The 14,625-nt window shown below is 40.2% G+C and overlaps 1 protein-coding gene across 1 annotated transcript in view; it reads right to left on the bottom strand.

Annotated features, from left to right (window-relative positions):
* Positions 1–8,666: 8,666 nt before the first annotated feature.
* Positions 8,667–14,625, bottom strand: part of IQGAP2 (IQ motif containing GTPase activating protein 2) — a 264,054-nt gene continuing 258,095 nt past the window's right edge. Inside the window, exons 34-36 of the mRNA XM_010975017.3 lie at positions 14,406–14,543; positions 13,223–13,331; positions 8,667–9,620 (exon numbers count right to left, since the gene is read on the bottom strand). Of these exons, the coding sequence (XP_010973319.1) occupies positions 9,507–9,620; positions 13,223–13,331; positions 14,406–14,543 (361 nt within the window). The 3' untranslated portion in view covers positions 8,667–9,506. The remainder of the gene's footprint in view (positions 9,621–13,222; positions 13,332–14,405; positions 14,544–14,625) is intronic.

Here is a 14,625-nt window from a genome sequence, read left to right as displayed (position 1 = left end):
ACTCCCTCCTCTTTGGAGATGACCCACACTCTGTCTATGGAGTGTGTACCTACTTTTATTTTAACCTAAGCACCCAATTCCCACACCTCTTTCCTTGCCTTTCTCTTGCCTTACACTCTATGCAGTATGTTTCTCTCTAAATAAATCTGCCTTTACTCAACTGTGGCTCACGCTTGAATTCTTTCCTGTGTGAAGCCAGGGACCCACACATGGTGGGCATGTCCCAGGGGCTAAACCTAGACCCCCTCCTCAAGCCTGACATCCATTTTCCTGCATCAATCTCAGAATCAATGAAATAGAGTGTAAAGTATAAAAGTAATTAATACATGTGGCAAAATATTATAATGGTTCAAGAATACAAAATGAAAAGTAAAAGCCTTCCCTTCTAAGAACCCCATCTCCATAATGACCACTGTTAAAAGTTTCTATCCATCATTCAAGAAATTGTAATCACATACAAGTATATACATATATATAGCCTTAAGATAAAAAATGGAATAATACTCTGACCACATTTTTAAATTTTGTGTTTCATTGGTGGAAAATGTTTTTTAACCATTTTATAAAACTAAAGTTTAAAAGGATTTTTTTTTTTTTGCTTAGTTCTTAAAACAGAATGTACCTCTATTGATGGAAAGAGGCTGCTGAAAAAATGCAATGCTTAAATTCTTTTTGCATATTACCTAAAGTACCCTTTAGAGTGGGGCTGAAATACAATGAGCAAGTGAGGAGAATGGAACAGAATGAGGTATTTCTTCTTCACTTCAGTGTTTTCTAAAGATTGTGGATTGCTAACTGAACAGCCACCAAAAACTGAACTTACCTTCAAAAACTTTAGCATGCTCAAGTGCAGATTCCTGGACCCCATCTCAGACCTATGAAATCAGATTCTACATTTTTACAAGCACCCTCAGGTGATGGTAGTGTCTGAGGGTTTCCAGACCAAAGTTTTGAGTAACAACGTTCTAAGACAGGGTTCTCAAACTTTAGCATAGACCAGAATGATCTGGGAGACTTGTTAAACCCCAGTGCTAAGCTTCATCGCCAGAGTTCTACATTCGGTCAATCTGGGATACAGGCTGAAAATTAGCATTTTAAACCAGTTCCCAGATGACGCGCTGAGGCCACTGTGGACACACTTTGAAAACCACTGCCCTGAGAGGGAAAAAGAGCTGAACAAGATTCCATATAGTTTGTATTACTTTCTTTAATTTACACAATGTTTCAAACACAGAAAACTCCAGGGCCTAATACAACACCTATGGCATTACAAAAAAAAAATTTATTTATATATATCTATATATCTATAGATATATATATCTATAGATATATCTTATATAGTCTAAGCTTTCTTGCTACCCTTTTTAGATTCCATTCTTTTTTCCTGTCTGAAAGAGTAACGTTCTCATCCACATTTTTGCACTTTTAGTACATTCGTCTTTCCTCCCAATTTGTTTTATTTTTAGTATTGCTTTGTATGTTTTAATATTTACACAAAGTAACATACTCTAGGAATACTTCTGCAGTTTACATTTTTTTAAGATTTACCTGTTTGATACATGTATATCTATTTTTTAAACTATAATATTTCCTTGTAATATATATCACATTTTATTCTTCTCAAGCTATTTTATCTAAGTTTTATCCCCACTTTTATTACCAACATAACTTATTTTTGCTTTATTTTCCCTTAATGAATCTGACCAAAGGTTGGAAATGATCATTTCCATATGTACATCTTTTTGTTTTGTTGCTTTTATCATTAATTTTTAATTTTTATTTTTTAACATTTTTTATTGATTTATAATCATTTTACAATGATGTGTCAAATTATCATTTATTTTTAATGTCTTTAATTTTCATACAGGCTTTTGATTATTTCCTTCCACTTTCTTAGAATTTACTCTTAATTCCCCTAACCTTTTGAACTGATTGCTTAGCTTGTTAATTTTCATTTTTTCTCCCTGAAATGACCACTTCAGCTGCATTTTATAAATTTTGAAATGTACATATATGCAATTCTGGTCTAAATATTTTGTCAACTTCATTCTATCTTTTTCAATACCTAAGTTATTTAAATTTTTGACTGGCTTTTTTTGTGTGTGTGATTAATGTCTAATTTTGTGTTAGAGTCTATTGGTGCTCTGTTTTCTCTACATAAGTTTTTTATAATTTTTGTGTGCTCTTTAGAGTTTGTTGAAAAAGATAACAATGTCTCTACTTCATTTGTTCCATGTCACCCATACCTAAACCTTTTTGTTGACAGTTTTAGAGCATATTACCTAAAGTACCCTTTAGAGTGGGGCAGGTTCCCTGGAGTAGAAAATCCACCTAACCGGCGATGGCTACCCAACATGTTAATATTCCTCAGAAATGAAATCTCATGATTGCAGCATCATTCATACTGGAACCACTCGATACTGGCTCCCATCTTTCATTCTCTCTGTTTGAACTTGTCTGGCACCAACAGTATGAGCCATTAGCTATCCTCTCATAGTGTTGGTGGTATTTAGTAGTATTTTAAAGCAAATGCATTATCCAAATTGGTGAAAGTTTTAATCCCTAGATCCCCTGAAAGCAGTTTCAATTTAAACCCGTTAGATGACCTGCCTGCTTTCGCTCTTCCGTTACCACTCCTCTGTTTGAAGCCCTCCAAAGACAACACTATACCCCAAGAACTTGCTTTAGTAATTTCCTTTCGGAAATTATATGAAATGAAATCAAGTTGTATTCGAATCCAACAGATTCTGTGCAGATATCTCCACATTTGTTTTTTTCAGCAAACAGCAGGTCTGTAATCAAGTTACAGGCTAACCAACAGGAGTTCTGTTTCCGCCTTTTGTTGATAAAAACCTGCGTTGGTATTTTGGGTTTAGAAGTAAAGTTAATCTTTTGTAATGGTTCAACAATCCATTTCCACTAATTATACCATGGACAAAATGGGAGAGTATCCCTGTGGTTTGGGGTGCTAAGAAAAGGTCAAATTCAGTACCTGTTAAAAAGAAAACAAAAACTTGTTTAAGTTACATAAGGTAAACCCAGTATCTTTCACTTCTCATATTTGTTCATTTCTTTCTGTGTTAGTCAGGGTTCTCTGGAGAAACAGAACCAATAGGATACACACACACACACACACACTCTCTCACATATATAAGAAAAGATTTTGGGTGGAGGGTATAGCTTAGTGGTAGACTGCATGCTTAGCATGCATGAGGTTCTGGGTTCAATCCCCAGCAGTTCCTCAATAAGAAATAAACCTAATTATCCCCGCCCCCCAAAACGCTAAAAATGAAAAAGAAGATTTATTGTAAGAATTGGCTTACTTGCTTACGGAGGCCAAGAAGTCCCACCATCTGCTGTTTGAAAGCTGGAGAATAGGAAAGCAGTGGTATAATTCAGTGAGTCCAAAGGCCTGAGAACCAGGGGAGCTGATGGTGTAGCTCCCAGTCCATTGAGAATTGGGGGGCTGATGGTGGAAGTCCCAGAGTCTGAAGGCTTGAGAACCAGGAACTCTGGTGTCCCATGAAAGGGGAAGATAAATAAATGTTCCAGCTCAAGGAGAGAGAATTCCCCTTTCCTGCATCTTTGTTCTATTTGGGCCCTCAACACATTCGATGATGCTTGCTCACGTTGGTAAGGGTGATCTTCTTTACTCATTTTGCAGGTTCAAATGATTATCTTTTCTGGAAATACCCTCACAGATATACCCAAAAATAATGTCATACTGGTTTCTGGGCATCCCTTAGCCAGGTCAAGTTGACACATAAAATTAACCTTCATACCTTCCAGTATATTTTACCTAAGAGATTTTATACTCTAAGGAAACAACAGTGAGGCACTCTAGAAAATCACTGTGAGCTATTTGGAGAGAGCATATGCATTGTTAAACTGAGAAAATCAGCAACTGTCCCAATCATACAAAGGCCAACCTAAAGTCATTACTGGGATTCCTGAGAGGCAGAGGTGGTGAAACAGAGCAGGACCCTGTGGGGGTCCTCCCTGGGACAAATCCCTTCTGTGTCCCCTGTTTCTTGTTTGTAGGAAATAGGCTTCATTCAGCCTGCTTGACCTTCCCTGAGTTCCAAAGGGCAGATTCAAACAGTTGCTAATCAGGGAAGGGAGGGAATGCAGAGACAAGGGAGAAACAGTCAAGAAAAAACAGTGCAGCCTTGGGGCAGAGTCCTGGTTCCTCCTCAAGGGATACACATAAAATATCTGTGAGTTCTTCTGCAGGAACCAAGGCTCCCACCTAGGTGGGGGATGGTAACTTCAGGCTGAGCACAAGATTCCTGGAGCACCGCCCTCTTACCTCAGCACCAGCCAATCAGAAGAAAGTCACACACCCGGCAGCCCCCACCCCACATTTTGTCTATAAAAACTTTCCCCGAAAACCATAGGGAGTTTGGAGTTTCTGAACGTGAGCTTCCCGTTCTCCTTGCTTGGTCTTGCAGTAAACTTTTCTCTGCTCCATACTCTAACATTTCGATTTGTTTGGCCTCACTGGGCCTCGAGCACATGAACTTGTGTTCAGAAAGAGTGGGGTCTGTCCCCTCAACCCACTGCCGGACCCCCCGTGGGGCCACCACCTCCACACCATTAACAAGGCACTGGCGGGCTCTACACCTACAGCAGTCTGTCCTTGCAGCTCAGAGGGCTCTAGCGTCACCTGTTACTAAGTCCTAGTTTCTGTAACAGAGGTGATGGATTTTTCTAAGTGCTGATCAGCAGTTAGACCACCCAATACTCACCAGAACCTCTCAAAATATAGACAACTTTCACCATTCAGAGTTGTGTGGTTTGCCTCTCGGAATGTGTGAGGACTACCACAAATCCTTACTTAACCACAGCCCAAGTCATAAAAATTACATCATGAACCTCTAATTAGGGCCCAACCACACACAGATATACCAACATACACATTACGGTTCTGGTCTTTCAGTGACAGAAGGGAGATGTGTATTAAACATCAAAATTCAAATGAGTAAATTTGAGATCTAATTGGCCTTATTCAAAGATTCAGGAATTAGGCAGCATCTCACTAACCATTAGGAGGGCACTCCAAGAGGGTTTTTCCAGGTAAGAGGAGGGTGGGGGCAAGAAGTTATTGGCAAAAGAAAAGAAAGGATTGTTTCAAGTCAGGTCATCTTTTTTTAGGGGAAGGGAGCTACAGTGGCCTTTGTCAGGCAGGTTACCTCAGGGTCGATCAGGAAATTTAAGACTATCTTAAAGGTTACATTTTGGGGAGGGGTTAAAACTGCTATATCAAGTCTTGGTTGCTGTCGGGGGAGGGGAGGCGTGGGGCGGGGGATGAATCCATTTTGGGCGTGTAATTTTTTTTTCAACATGTGTCATGCCAGACAAAGACCTCAGTGATTTGGTCTTTTTTCTACAGCACAAACTTCTAGAATATTAAAGTACGCACAGGCTTTCCCTCTCTTGGAGACCACTAGAGCACATCCTTTGAGAGTTGCCTGAGTCCTGTTAAGTACTTTTTGCCTTTTGTAAGTTCCAGGCACCAAAAAAGTGGAGTTTGGGGGAGTTTGGGGGAGCTTGTTTCCTCTCAACTTTCCAGAATGAAGACCATTTTTATAACGGTGGAAACATGATCAAACATATATCAAAGTACAGGAGTCAGCGATGCAAAAATCAAGTTATCCTTTCAATTGCTAAGTCTTTTAAAAGCAAAAAAAAATTTTTTTTCTTATTCATGAGTGGGAAAGAAGCCCCGGGGAGGGAGCTGATGAAGGGGAGCAGTGTGTGCCACCCAAGACTGGCCTCTTTGGCGAAGCCTTATTCTGAGGAATTGCAGACCTAGGAGCAGCTCTGAGAACAGAAACCAAGTTACCCTTTGTGAGGGAAATTCACGTGAGAAAGGGGGCTTGGCAGGAAGAGCACTCTTTCTAAAGACCACTTTTTTTTTTTTTCATTCCCTGAGAACTGCCCGCACCCCAACCCCTCAGCATCTTTGTCTTCAGCTGAAGGTAGTGTTTAAGGTAGTGGCTTGGGCCACGTGGGGGAGTTTTACTCAGTTTTCCTGGGCATCGCCCGTGTGTACATGCAGCATCCCTGTTAAGCAACTATTTGTTTTTTCCTCCTGTTAATCTTTTATTCCAGGGGGCCTCGATCAAGAACTCAAAGGTACGGGGAAAATTAAATTATTCTGCCTTTCCTACTACAGTGGCTCAGGGTTATAAAGAACAACTGTCCTCTGGCTTGGGTGAGGGGGTGGTTCAGTCCTTCAGGGAGAGGCACAGGCCTTGGCTGCAGCAATCTTTGTGCCCAGGCCCTCGCTGGCTTCTGGTCCAAGCTCCTTGTCCTCCTTATGTGGCTTCTTCTCAGGATCACTCATTCATGTCCCTTAAAGAGCTCAGACCAGTAGGGATTGGCAGTATCTTCAACAATAACCTTGTCCTGTGGGCCAACAGAGAGGAAGGACTGACAGCTTTCCTTGGGGGTGCTGGCGTGGTATAAAGACCTTTATCCATGCAAGTAACACTCACGCCTTCACTCAGTGTGGGAATTAGTTAAGACAAGCCCCTTTTAGAGACACTGAGAAAGGCTGGTTTTTGCCTCCAAACATCTTTCCCTAATTTTGGCTCCTCCTGTACATTTCCACTAAAAGCCTTTTCTGGACCACGAAGAGGGAAGCTTAACTTACCTCCTACCGCCTGTCGGTTCCTGTTGCTCGCCTAGTGCTAGCTGTAGGGAAGTGGGAGGTTTATTCTCAAGGTGAAGCTTAACTGTATGTTAATTTGATTCCTTTCCCAGAAATCTGTAGTAAGGGGAATGCATTTAAAAAAAAAAATCACATCTATAAACTGTTGAGACAACAAGCATTGTTTCAAGGTATTTACCTCTGTCAAAAATATGTATAGCCTGAAATAATCATGAGCCGATTCTACTTTTTAAACTTTGAATTTTCCAAATTCTGTCAGTCTTACCTTAAAGTTCATTGTGCCCGAAGAGCACAAGCTAACACAGCTTACTAGTACTTGGTAATCCCCATGGAAAATATAAGCCTGTTGAATGAACAGAATACAAAGTGCTGGGTTCGGGGGGTCCCTAGCCTGAGAGTTTGGATCACACTGTTAAGGTAGAGACAGCTGATCGGTCCCCAAGAACCATTGCTTCCTTTCTTTAGGTAATAGAACCACCCCCCTCTCTACCCCACGGTTTAACCAGGCACAGGACTGCCTAGTTAGGGATCTTCCCCGCCTCTCTTGATTTTAGTTGTGGCCGCATAAGTTTTGACTAAGGGGATGGAAATAGAAATGACATAAGGAACTTGAAACAAGATGACTTGCTCTGGACTTCTTTCCCTCTTCCTGCTGGCCAGGAATCAGTGACAAGGACAGAGCAACTGGCCAGCTGGGATCCCTGGATAACCCTGTGGGACTGCTCACTTACCTCTGAGAAAACAACCTTCTCCCTTGTTTCAGCAACAGGGTTTTGGATCTTTTGGTCACAGCAGCTGCCTCTTGAAGGGAGCAGAATTTGCCACCCCCAAACTATGCCTCTCTGGTATAAGGATTACTGCGAGCTGGTTATTTCTGACAAATAGCAGACATAGCAGAAGCTCAGAAAAGCAAGTAAAGTTACCCTTTTGTAAAAAAAAGACATCGACATTTGTAAGGGAAATCTCCAACTGTTCAGGGTATATCTCTCTCTGTACCAGGAAGAGAAGGATGACTAAATCCCTACAAAATTATCAGTGGAGAAGTCAGAGACTTCCATCTGCATAACCATATCCGCATTTACTGTGCTTTGCCTGATTACCTCCTACAACTGCTCCCCCAGCCCCCCACATCTTTTGTCTTTAGCTGGAGATATTATTTAGGGTGGTATCTTGGGCCATTTAGGGGAGTTACTAAGTTTTTCCTGTGTGTCTCCCATGGATATACGAGATATATGAGTTATTAAGCCTCTCTTTGTTTTTCTCCTGTTAATCTTTTATTATGGGGGTGGGAGCGCTCAGTCAAGAACCTAGAAAGGTAGAGGGAAAATTATTTTTCCTCCCCATAAACTCTATACCTTAACCAGTACAGCTACAGATGTATTACAGTCAACCCTTGAACAATGGGGTTGGGGGGTGTGGTGGGGGGACGGAGTTAGAAGCACCACCCCCGACCTTCTGCACAAAAATCTTGAGTATAACTTTTGACTCCCCTAAAATTTAACTATTAATAGCCTACTGTTGATCTGAAGTCTTAACAATAACAGACACACTTGATTAATACATATTTTGTGTATCATATATTATATACTGTATTCTTACAATAAAGTAAGCTAGAGAAAAGGATTATTAAGAAAATCATACAGAAAAGACATTTATAGTACTGCACTGTATTTATCAATACTGTAAATTTATTGTCTGTTTACAAAATAATTCATGTCTGTCAGTACTGACTTCAGTATTGTCTTACATGATACAAAACACTGTAGGTGTTATACATATTATTAAAACTAGCTATCAAAAGTGAAAAGATGTAAAAAAAGAAATTCATGTTTCTTCACAGTTATTTATTAAAAAAAAATCCACATATAAGTGGACCCGCACAGCCCAAACCCGCGTTGGTCAAGGGTCAACTGCACTTCTTTTCCCCAAAAGCCCCACCAAGAACCTTCTCTCCACTAAATGATTCGGATTTATTCAGACAACTTAAAAGTCAATTGAACGTAATTCAGTAACATTTATTTTACATAAAACAAATTTTTCAAAGAATACATTTAAAAAGCATCCAGATACTGATTTTATTGCATTACAAAAAAATTGAGAGGCACAATTGAAATATTCCAATAAATTGTGAGGGGTGGAAGTGGGGGCCTATGATCACTATCCACATTGTTCCTTAGTCACTTAAAGGCTCTGGGGACAAGAGTCTCTTTCATGAGGCAGTAGTGCACTTTATTTAGTAGGAATAAATCACATAAAATATATACTTTTATACAGAAAATTTTACTGTTTTGTCATTTTCAATTACTTATAAAAACTTCATTTTGAATTGCACAAAAGCTCTCTTTAAAATCGATAACTCCCAGAAGGCAGGGCTTAGAACCAAGTGTCTATCTAAATAATTCATTACAAATAATTCAGTTTCCATTTCTCCACAGATTAAAAAAAAAATCTATGAAGAGTTACATTATTCAAATGGGACATTTAAAATTTTTTTCATAGGAAAATAGGTTTACACATTTGTCCCTAGTCAGCTAAAAGTTATTTTCTCCCTACTTTAAAACCAATCACGGAATGTCCAACGTTTTAAATCAGAGTACCTATACCAGAGTATAACGCGGCCGTGTTTACATTAATTCATCTTGTGTTTCATTCTACTGCAGTATCAGATTATCAAAAAGGCACATGGGTACATTCTTCAGAACAGTTTTGGTCTTTAAAAAAAAAATCACACGTTTATAAGCAGTGATTTCAATCATGTTTAAAAACAAAAATACTAAACAGATTCAATTCCTAATCCACGTGATAGAGAATCCATGATTGTGCAGGCACTTCACTTCCCATAGAATTTCTTATTCAGCAGGTATATGAGAAGGTTTACATTCACTTTAACCTTGTCAAACATTTTCATTACAGCTACTCCTTCATATTGCATCTGAAGTAAATCCTGAAATTGTAAGGAACATCAATCAAATCTCCAATCTGGCATTTTGCCCATTTAAAACACACTCTAGAAGAATCTGTTCACAAAAATACGGTTCAACTGATCCAACGAGGTGGGGGGGGTTCTTAAATTTCAGTATGCCCCAGAATCACCTTGTTTGAAAAAACAGGCTAGTTAAAAGAGATTGCTGGGCCCCACCCCCGGGAAGCTCTGATTTTGTCTCCCTAGGGTAGGGCCCAAGAGTCTGCATTTTAACAAGTTCCCAAGTGATGGTGCTATTGTTGGTCTGGATGCCGTACTTGGAGAATTATCTACCTCGATGAAAGAAAAAAGATTTTTAGAATTGATAAGGACTGTATGGAAGAGAATCATTACCATTAAGTTAATATTAGATATAGAATTCTAAGTTTAATTTTTAATTGAAAAACTCAGAACATACATGTCACAGCAAGATGAGGTATATCCTTTAGAATACCCAGTGTTTAGTTCTAAAGTGAAGCAAGACAATTCATTGGGGAGCAAAAAGAGTATGAGAGCTCCTATTTATTTTTATTTTTTCCTCACTCCTTACACATTTACATTTTGTATATATTTTATAACGTACATTTTGAATAAAGTGGTAAGAGCATGTATACTTTATAAATTAAAAAGTACATACAAATTGGGTGACATGATCTGCTACTCACTGATAAAACTGTGAGATCGAAATTTGGAGACCACTGTGCAGAGCACCCCCTTCTGATCTAGACTACTTCCGTTCCAGTATCGAGAACAAGCCCTCATTCTCAAGTAAGTTTATCATTCTGTGTTTCATTGCTGCTGTATAAACAGAAGGAAATAAACTCTCCTGCTAAAATTAATAACTGGGTCACACTAGCCATACTTAAGAGACTAAGTAGCAACATTTTACAATAACATGGGACAGGAGGCCTTTCCCAAAGACATCATTTCTGAACTGCCCTAGACTAATGTCCAGGTTTCATTTTCCCGTTTCTAGCTCTGGAAACTTCTTGCTTCTTTTTTGCCCCTTGCTTCTTAATGACTATGCCTTGTGTCTATAGTAAGCAAGGCCGTCTGCAGAAGCTGGAGTCATCTTTGAGGGAAATTTGGCTCTTGCCAGATTCTTCCTCCACCTCCTCGATTATCTCCAATTGCTCTCAACTAAACCCCTACATTATTTAGATATGCTTCTGGGATGGAAATTCCAAGGGAATTGAAGATATTTCATCAAGAATGCTTTTGCCTATTAAAGTGTAATGGAGATTCACTTTGCCTTTGAGAAAGGCAACATCCGTAAAGTCTCTTGGAAAAGAACAAAGCCAATATGGTTTAAGCTGAGAAGGAATGGTGTATAGAAGGGAATTAGCTGGGCCCCCAATGTGGGGGACAGAGGAACTAATGCACTTGGGGTTGGAAGACCAGATTTGAGCCTCCGCTCCACCATTTGCTATCTTACAACCTTGCAACATCATGTAACTTCTCTGAAGTTCTGTTTTCTTCTGTGTAAATTGGGGCTAACATGGCCAAGAGCATAGGAGATCAAGGAAAATGCAAACCCTTTGTAAGCCATCCTTGTCTTGTCAAGACCAACTGGAATCCCGTGAGAGAGGCAGTGGAGTAGAGTGATGAAGGGTTTGGACTCCAGCTGCCCCTTCTATAATGTGCTCTCTGAACCCCAGCTTTTCCTCTGGGACAGGAAGAATGCCAAGCCTGAAGCCCTTGATAAACACTGGCCATTATTTGTACAAGCAGAACATCTTCAGGTAAGTTACACCTTCCTGTTGTGCATATGCTATAGGATAGAATTAGGATGTCATCTGCAGGAACTGAGGAAAGAGTAGGCTGAGGAAAACCTAGAAATATAATGTCAGAAGGAAGGAATCTCCCTTTGTCCTGTTAGAAACAGAATCCTTGACTCACCCTAAGACCTGGCCATCACATTTCTCTTTGGTAATTCACTCCATAATATAATTATCTGAAAGCCGTGTGTGTAAACAGAAGTCTGACTTGGTGTCTAACAGCTACTATATGCACGGCTGGCTCAGTGGGCATTCGACCTGCACTTAGTTCAATGCTCTTGAAATTCTCACCAATTTCAAACAAGGGGCCCTGCATTTTCATTTTGCACTGAGCCCTGCAAATTATGTAGCTGGTCCTAATGATACGTTAATGGCGTAAAAAGTCTGGAGCATATGAGCCACCTGCATACAGTTAAGGAGTAATATTTCACAATTGTGAGTCTAAATGAATGGTGTGAATAGCTAATCCTACTGCCAATCTTGAACAAAGGAGCAAGTGAAGCTTGGTATTTGCACGAGGGTTAAAAGAAGTCCGATGGAATTCCTGATGCCTCTCTAAACAGGTGTCTCCTGGTCCGTGTGACTCATCTCTTCAGTTGATGTTGATTGGCCTTGGCTCATTTCCTTCCTGGCAGTCACATGATATGTCTTTGCTGGAGAAGAACAACTAACCGAGGTGTATCACCACAAGCACATTCTCTTCTCTGCCCATATTTATCTAAGTGTTATAAAAGGTAACTCAAGACTTTCAGTTAAGTTTTTAGATGGATACACTTAGTGATATTTAAAATAAGTTAGGAAACAATACTGTTTACTTAAGTATACTTTTCATAATTACATACATGGTATCTTCAGTTTTCTCTCTGAACTCTAATTTAGGTTCATTTAGCTCCTTTTTTTTTTTTTTTTTTTTTTGAAGCTGACAAGGAATGCTAGACAGAAAAGAAGGGCCTTGCTATTTTATCCCAGGGGGTGGGGGTGTAACTTCAGAAGTCTCAGCCACAGGCTAAGCAGGAAGTGAGGCTAGAACTTACATCATGCCCAGAGCCTTATCATGATGATTCATGCAGACACATGCAGAGGCCATTTTACAAGTAGTTTGGGGCCCAGGAAAATAGGTGTTATTTCCATTTAAAACTTTTTTTTCTCTTTTTTAAAATGGAGGTACTGGGGATTGAACCTAGGACTTTATGCATGCTAAACATATGCTCTACCACTGAGCTATACCCTCCCCGCAAAAAACCACATAAAACAGAAAAACTCAGTTACTTCTCTAAATTGATCTTGTGCTAAGGATTAAAAAATTGAGTGTAGGTAAACATTTGCTTGCACCTTCTATTTTTATTTGCTTGCACCTTCTATTTTTTTTTTTTGGTGGCACATAAACTGTTTTCCCAATTTTTGTTTAAGTATATTTGGCTTAAATGTAGTTCTTATGAGAAAATAGCAATAATTCAGACTGCAAACACCATTTTTTCTATTTACTGATATCTGTGATCCCAAATATTTAACAAATGAAGTTAAGAAACTGATGTAAAAGTAATTCTAGGAAGGAAGAAAGAAAGCAGGAGAAATGAAATCAGGAAAGTTCCAATTTTGGGCACATGCTGTCTTAGAAAGAAATGCAATTTCCTAATAAAAGGAAACTTTCTGGCTTTTACTTAATAGCTCTGAATACTTTTTATGTATATGATTCTTTAAGCTTCAAAATGGAAACATGGCTTAGAAAAACTGAGTGCTATGGTTTACCATCTAAAATGTCTCCTATTATAAAAGTCGCCCCAATTCGCAGAAATCCCAGTTTACCTGAATATTGAGCTGCACCTTTTCCATCTCAACACCCAGGAATTTTGATCTGACGTCGAAGATGCCCACATCTTCAGTAGATATGATATCAAATGTAACATTTTTAAACCTAGTGAAGAAAGGAACACTTACACATGCAGAACTGCAAATACAGACTTAAAGCTGAAACATATTAATGGAATCCTAAGTTACCATTCTTAGTGAACAGCCTGCTGGGAAAATCCTAAGGAAGTTACCCAAAACCTCCATCATCTTTCCCCGCCTGGACTCACTGGAGCATGGTTTAATGCCTTCTACTGAGATCTGTAGCTCACAGAGCACTGAATTAGGTGCTTTATTACCAAAGAAAAGCAAACTATGGTCCTTGCTCTTGAACAGCATAGCATATAGTTGGAAATATATGAGATTCACAGACTGTGAGAATTAAATATTGAACCTATACTGCTGATGGGCCAGTTAAGTATTTTCGATGATTACTTTTACAGAAACTTCAAAGAGGAAGGAGCATTTTCTCTGAGTCGGTGTAAGGCAAGAGAAGGTTTAAAGGGATAAACGGAAGAGAAGCCAGGCCCTGGGGGAAGCAGGGGTTACAGAGGAGACACACCGTGACTCCGGCTTCCATGAAAGACAAGGGAGTGATGGGGCACAGGGCTGATGGTCCCTTTAAAACAGAGAACCCATTAGTGCCTGGTGTGGGTCTCGGGAGGAGGGTTGCTCCTTCACCTTAAATGCATGTGGTCAGAGCACAGTGCTGGAGTGGCCCTGAGCCAGGCATTGGCACAGTCTGTGGCCTTCCAATTAGAAGGGTACTGTTGTGCAGTTGTAAATAACTCTCATCTAGCGAGACCAAAAGGCAGCCTTTCATTCTCACAGCTATGACTCAGTTCTTCTGGAGGGAGAGGGGAGGCCGGCAAATCCAAACACACTGGATAAGCCACACTGGAAACACCATCCCTTGATCAGCACGTCACATGACCAGCAGCAGCAGATTCTCAAGGCCTGATGGGAAGACTAGAGATCATACTTCATGTGTTCTCCCCTGTCATCCGTGACCAAGGGGAAGCCCTGAGAGGCCAAATGAAGCTCTCTTCAAAGGCCACAGGGCACTGAAGACGTGTGAGTCAGATCTGATGTGAGCGACCAGAGGGCGCGGGGGTTTGTGCAGATCCCGGGTGGCACTCACTGGTTTGTCTGGAGGTCGTCTATATCCAGGAGGACACCCTTCTCATGCAGCTTTGCTGCCGTGTACCTCACCGGCTTCGCTCGCTTCGCCCCTTTGGGTTCTCCTTTCCCATCGAGTTTGATTGATCTCCGAGTGTTTCTGACAAAATATGAACAAACCATCTGTCGTGATGACGGCAAACCCCGATGTTCCTGGCGGTGCGATAACCATGCCCAGAGGG

This window comes from Camelus dromedarius, chromosome 3 (assembly GCF_036321535.1).
Source record: "Camelus dromedarius isolate mCamDro1 chromosome 3, mCamDro1.pat, whole genome shotgun sequence".
Lineage (NCBI taxonomy): Eukaryota > Metazoa > Chordata > Mammalia > Artiodactyla > Camelidae > Camelus > Camelus dromedarius.
The sequence above is the reverse complement of the archived record's forward strand: the minus strand, read 5'-3'. Positions and strand labels throughout refer to the sequence as shown.